Source organism: Zingiber officinale, chromosome 3B (assembly GCF_018446385.1).
Source record: "Zingiber officinale cultivar Zhangliang chromosome 3B, Zo_v1.1, whole genome shotgun sequence".
Classification (NCBI taxonomy): Eukaryota; Viridiplantae; Streptophyta; class Magnoliopsida; order Zingiberales; family Zingiberaceae; genus Zingiber; species Zingiber officinale.
In genome coordinates this window covers 105289811-105296823 of record NC_055991.1, presented here as the reverse complement: position 1 = coordinate 105296823, position 7013 = coordinate 105289811, and the positions used below count along the sequence as shown (strand labels likewise).

Genomic DNA, 7013 nt, shown 5'->3' with positions numbered 1-7013 from the left:
ACATATGATTAACCTTGATTTATCAACACTTCTCGTCTCTTACCTAACATTCGGTCAAACTTGACTGGGTAAAACTTCGTCATTGCTAAATATTCGATCCTCCATGACTTATTTGGACTTCCATTTTCATGCCTAACATCCGGTCTTTCATGATCTGTCAGGACTTCCACCATTATCAAGTGTTCAGTCAACCGAAATCCACTTGGACTTCACCCTTATCAAGTATCCAATCTTCCATGACTCACTTAGACTTCGTCTTTGTCAACTTCCTATTAGACTATCAACCTAAGTGTCCAGTCAACCGCGACCCACTTAGACTTCTCCACTTGTCAACTCGGTATTAAATTTTTAATTGTCAAGTATCTGGTCAATCATAACTCACTTGAATCTTCATTCACTCATCCTTAACTACAACCAAGCTCGGTGACCAGAGGTCGATTGTCCCACTAATCTTCCTTTCCAACAAATTTCTCCTTCTACTCGCTCTCATTAATAAATATATTAAACAAACATCAAAATTCAACTCAAATCAACTTAAGCTTGATCAACTCGATCAATCTTAACAAGAGGTTGATTGTACCAATATCTTTTTCCTCAATCTTCCTCCCTGATCTAATTTCACTCGTAAACCAAATTAATTGGAAAAGTATTTTAAACTATTTAAATCATATTATTAAGCGATTTCTGTTTGGTAAATACTTAGTGCTAAAGTGTGTAAATTCTCGATTGGGCAAATGCAGTAAAAATTTAGAAATCAAAGACCATAAGACTCTAAAGAAGATTTTCATGGTGAAATATTATATATTTGAGTAGTTTGGAGACCCTCACACGGTAAAAGATGATTTGCTCGTTTTAGTATTTTTATTAATTCGTTCATGAGCTAACACAAAAAAAGGGAAATCATGGATAACTATTAGTCATTGATGCAGTGGCCAAAGCATGAAGAATGTATACTCAGACACACCGAGCTTCGACCCCAACATCCCATGTTTCAATTACCACACTGCCCTAAAGGGATAATTTAGAGACTCCAAGGTGGCAAAAGACGAATACGCTCGCCCCCAGCGCCCCTGCCAACCCGTCCCAGGGCTAATACGGAGGAGGTAAATCACGGGCGGCTACTAGCATTTGGAATAGTAACTAGTACATAAGAGAGGCATTTATCTCGACTTTGCCGAGATTCGAACCTCAGACCTCATGGTGGCAACACCTCATGCGCTAGCCACTAGACTCATCCGAAGGGACACAATTTAGAGGCTCCAAGTGTCTAGGGTTAGAGGTATCAAAAATGGATCGATTAGATCTGGAAGATTTTAACGATGAATTATCTATTTAAATAGTTTAGGTCTATTAATATGGTAAAAGGTAATTTGTTCACCCTAAATAGTTCAGTTTCATTGATCCCATGACAAAATATAAACAAATAAATCACGATACACATAAGACCAGCGGCCTCCTAAGGGGAAGAGTATAACCCAAGGCCATGAAATCCCCTAGAATCAATCGTGCCCAATGCAATAAACTAACTGCGCTACATCCACAGGGGCTAGTTTAGGTTCACCAAGCTAGGGTTAGAGGTGTTAAGATAGGTCAATCAGATCTAGAAGATTTCCCCGATAAATTATCTATTCGAGTAGTTTAAATCCTTAAGTACCTAAAGTTAGAGGTGTCAAAAGGAATCGACTCAACCGTGCACGACTTAAGCCTGAGCAAACCATTGTTTTAATGTGGCACGCCTAATCCAGAAGCTCCGATATGTCATGAGCCGTGTTAAGTCCAATTGGTTGCTCTACACGAGCCAGTTTCAGTGGTGCTCGAGCTTGAGCCTGCTTTGTTTCTAAATAAAATAATAAATATATAAAAACAAAACAAAACATCATAAATTTTTTTAGAAAATAAAAATAAATTTTTTTATAATTTTTAAATAATTAATTTTAAATTATTTACTATTTTTAAATATTCAAACTTAATTCAGTATGCAAGTCATGTTGCCCAGCATAATCCAGACTCGATATATTTCTACAAAAGGTACCCTAGATGCCCAACACGATCAATCCCACCGTCATCTATAAACAGATAAATCAAAAAATCAAATAGGTCATTACATGAAGGATATTTTCACTGACTTTATTAGAAATTCATTATCCATTTCTATAAATCTAGCCTATATCACCAACTCAGTTATACCCCGGAACATGTCAGAGTCAACATAATGCTTAAAAGTTAAAAATAGAGGACACCATGGATAAAAATAACTTCCAGTTTTACTTTGGGGCTTAATCTTTCTCTCCACTTTTGCTGATAAAATAAGATGGAAAGGAGTTAATATTTCAATTTTCATCTTAATTTTCTTTAAATTAAATATAAGAAATTAACATATTTGTTTATAATCATTCATCTTTCACTTTTCTTCAATTTCCCTTCCAAATAAATAGAGCATATCACTAAGATGGAGTAGTCACATGATAGCCATGTTTCCCACAGATACATTAGCTCATAAATTAATCATGATCCCGCAGATACATTAGCTCATAAATTAATCATCCAGAAAAGGATCATAAATTAATTGTGATTTAAAAAAAAAAAAACAAATTACCAACATTTTTTTTACCTGGAATATTTAGCAGGACCAAGCAAACTCGTCCAAGTGAATTTGCCAGTAAATTCTGGACAATGCCTCGACTTTCCCCATAAAATATAAAAAGTTGCATCGTGGAAGAGACTACAAAACTGAAAGGGAAATTGCAGCAGATCGTAGCATGACACCGTCATCATCCCATTTATCCTGAGGTGCCGCTGCACCGGCTACATATGCCTGCAACGGATGAAAACAATGGAAGATCTACAGACGAACATGCGCATCATGCCATAATATGAGGAAACTACGTGCTAGTTATAATATAGAACGAACGGTGCCTTATTGGCACGAGCAACCTTGCGTTTAAAGAGTAAAAACTATATCATTAGAATTGTTTCGTAGTAGATAGATCACTGCTCATAGCTTGTCCACCCCATCATTATCATTTCATGATTCATTGAAATGAAATCTAATGATTCATCCAGCCATATACGGATCCATGCAGAGAGCATAAATAAGCAATGATAAATGAAAGTAAAGATATGAGAAAATCATCTTAAAAAGACTACTAAGCTATTGTTTCTACTTGAATTAAATATCATGTCCCAAGTACTAGAGATTCTAGATATTTAGCAAAGAACAAAAGATCCATTTATGGTACAGCAAAAGTTGATCAAACAATGAGAAATCTATTGAAAAGAAGCAACAAATACGGCACCTAGGATGATGTAAACATGAAGATGTGTAAAGAATGAAAGCGTGAAGTACTAGAAATATCAACCTTTCCACTATCTACACAGGCCACCATAGCAACATGTTGTGTATCGATGCCGAACTCATAGAAGTAATATATCCTGGGGATAAATTAAACAGTCATTATTGCTAGGATTATGGAGAATTCTACAAGATAGAATCATTTAGACATAAATCCCTATGTAGCATCGGACACGACACGACACGACACAACACGACACGGACACGACACGCAAAAACCGTGTCATTGACTTTTTAAAAGATTGACCAGTCGGATACGGCAAGGACACTGCTAAGACACGGATGAGACACGTTTTCGGATACTTTTGGGCTCAATTGCAAAAAAAATTAAAATTTTCAAGGGTTAAATTAAAAAAAATAATTTTTTGAGACTAATTAATAAATAAAAATAAATTTGGCCTAAACACCCCTAAATCGTTTCTTTCTTCTCCCGATTCTTTCCCATTCTCCGCCGAACAAACACCTTCTCCTTCTTCTGCCGAACAAACAAAAGGGCAGCCCCTTTTTGTTTCTGCCGTCGACAAAGGACGAACTGTCGTTGCCCACTGAACGCCAATCTGCCTCCCTCCTCCAGCGAACCTGCTGTTTGCTGCTGTTGTTTGCACCGCCGGACCTGCTGCTTGCTGTTGCTTCCCTTTGTGCCACCGGTAATTGTCGTATCCTAATCGTATCGTGTCTTATATTTTTAAAATTTTCCATATCGCCATATCCGTGTCGTGTCCGATATGATACCCATACCCATATCATGCAACATAGACAAATTCCAACATTATCTAAGCAATACAGGAATCTCCCCAAAATATTAAAAACAGACATGATAATTTACTAAGATTAATCAAATCTTAAACTATGAGACACTTTTAACGCAGAGAACAGTTATAGTTCCTACTCATTATACTCAACTGAAGGAAGAGGAAACCAACAAATAAGTACTTAATGGAGTAAAAATATTGGAAATAATCACCATGAATGAGCAGAATTATTTGAACAGATAACTCTACCTCTTAAACTCAAGTTACCTAAAACTTTCATCTTCCTTAATCTTTATGGTGCGGCCAGAATACAAATTTGCACCACCTGTGGCACAGATATAATGAGCAAGCTGAAGTTTGAAGTTCTATGAACTACAAATGATAATAATGTTTAAAAAACAATGTGGTAAGATTTGGTAGAAAATGTTGACTAAGTCAAAGAAAGATATCATCTTTATCCTTGATTCAGTTTCTAAGGTCATCATTAGCATTTGGACGACCACAACTCTTCTCTTACTCAAGAATTAATTCATTCCTTATTAATGTATGAATAGTAATCTCTCGAACACAGGCTTAGGTTCAACTTCAATGGGAAAACAGAGCACCCAATAATGCATGTTCATAGACTAAAAATTACAAGATCACCCCTTCCATTTCGAGATGATGACCGGCCATATCATTCAAGCTTTTGTCATGCTTTTCCCATAAGCCTAGAGAAACTAGAAACCAATAGGCTTTCGCTAATCCTCTTCTATTTTTTGCTCATGTTTTGTATCAAAGGATATACAAAATCACTGATAGCGTTAGAAAACAAAACTAGTTTGATTACGGTTGGTTGACTTAAATACAACATGCTGAAAAATTAATCTAAAGATGTATATTTTCTGATCAGAAAATTACCAGGTACAAATATCTTTGCAGCTTCCCTAAGAGATCCTAAATCTGTAATATCTTTTGCCTGTAGAAGTTATGTGAAAACACAAGCAATTACAAGTAGCAAATAAATCACTTTGATAAATCTATAACTTGCATAGTGAGGTTAGTATCTTAATTAACTTTCTACCTACTCCTGCCTTGATGATTCTTCTAGGTGATACAACTAAAGGAATGGAACATATCAATTCCTAGAAACTTTTGCCAACAAAATACTGGAAATTGGCTTGTACACTTTTTGTTAACTCAAGAATATTCCAACTCCTAGCCAAAGGTTAACCAAACTGCACACCAGACTAGCTCTAAGTTTAAGTATACCAGATAGCTTCCATGATTAGGAAGCTGATAAGTCCATCTATCTTGTTGCATATTGACTAATAAATCATGTTGGCTCACCTCCCACTCCCAGCACTAATAAAATGCCTTACAGCTTATTTCTGTAGTGAGTGGGGAGGCAGCCATTCCCTGCATTGCTATGTCTTCAGCAAATTGATGACAACTAGCAAGTTAGCACTTACCATCTTTCTATACCATGTATCACTTCCAGTGCAATAGTAGCAGTATCCATCTTGCTATAATGACCATGTCACCTCAAACAAACTTAGCACTCCCTACTAATAGTGGGAACTCGTTACATCTAGAAAACAAATTCTGAGTAATTGGGGGGGAAAGCTAAAACAAATCTCCTCCCATCTTCCCTCCTATCATCCATTCAGGTAAAAAAAAACTATTAGGGAACTCTGTGGTGAAACAAAAATTTCCTGTTCATATTTGTTACAAAAGTCATGAACAAACTACGTGACAAACATCAAACTTGTAGTATCTGATGGCATCTAGCAACCGCCAACATCCTTCACAAAATAAATATTTAATTAAACCTACGAGAGTGGATCAATATATATTAACTTGTTGAAAACAAAACTAATTCACAGACCTCTAGAAATGTGATCTTGAGCTGGTTTGATGGTCGAATAAGCACAGTGAGAACTTCGGACCTTCATGAAGAGAAAAGAAGAAAAATCATAAACAAAAATATAACCGAAAATGGCTATTAAGTCACCTTTATTTGTAACACCCAAATTCAACTAACAACGGAAGGTAAATAGCAACCAAGCAAATCTTAGTTCTGATAATTTTTTTATTGAAGAAAAAAAGAGTTGATATATCTTTTCCACCTGTCCTGGGATGCGAAACGAGCTGCAAATGTCTTAGGTTTTGCTTTATCCCCATAGAATGAAAATCCGGTATTATATTCCTGTAATAGCGAAACCAAACCAGCTATAGAGAAACCAAAAAACAAAAGAAAAAAACAATTATGCATCCTAAAAATAGTCCTTTTCATCACCTCTGGCTCCATGATGTCCTCGAACAGCGGCGGGACGCGGATCGAGAACCCGTCGCCGTAGAACTGAAACCATGACTTGGTGTTAGCGATTCCGGCGAGCACAGGCTCGCGAGGAGGAGGCTCAGTCACCTCCGACAGGGAATCGAGAGGAGAGACCCCGAGGGCCAATGCCGCGGTCAAGGATACGATGGACACTACGATTTCTCGCCTGTCGAGGCAGAAACCAGAAGGGATTCTGGAGACGAAGCTGAGAAGAGGTTTTGCGTGGGAGTTTGCGATAGGGTTTTGCATTAGGGGAGGGGGTTTTGATGCGGAGGAGAGGAGGAACCGAACGGCCATGGAAGGGAAGGGCGATGCGGCAAGAAGGATGTTGGCAGCGGGAAAAAGGAGATAAGACGGCGGAGTGCCGTTAACTTACAGGCAGGCGAAGTTTATTTTCATTGTTAATTTTTTTGTTATCTCTTAGAGTGCGTTTGGTTCGGGATTATTCTTGATAACCTTGATTATTCATCCAAGATTATCAACAAAAACCTTGTTTGGTTTAGGTATTCGATGATTTCTGAGTAATGTTCCATGCCCGACACATCAGCAAAAGGATCATGCAGCCCGGAATCGAAAAACCTCATAAAAC

At 37.3% G+C, this 7013-nt stretch overlaps 1 protein-coding gene across 2 annotated transcripts; it reads right to left on the bottom strand.

Annotated features, from left to right (window-relative positions):
• Positions 1-2474: 2474 nt before the first annotated feature.
• LOC121967217 lies at positions 2475-6805 on the bottom strand. Of its 2 annotated transcripts, XM_042517309.1 has the most exons (7): positions 6383-6805; positions 6213-6292; positions 5972-6032; positions 5005-5062; positions 4372-4429; positions 3360-3432; positions 2475-2815 (listed from the first exon to the last, which is right to left on the bottom strand). In XM_042517309.1, the coding sequence occupies exons 1-7, from the start codon at positions 6719-6721 to the stop codon at positions 2723-2725; spliced, it is 762 nt and encodes a 253-aa protein (XP_042373243.1). In that variant the 5' UTR covers positions 6722-6805; the 3' UTR covers positions 2475-2722. The 2 variants fall into 2 exon arrangements, with proteins under 2 accessions (XP_042373243.1, XP_042373244.1); XM_042517310.1 differs by lacking the exon at positions 3360-3432.
• Positions 6806-7013: the final 208 nt, after the last annotated feature.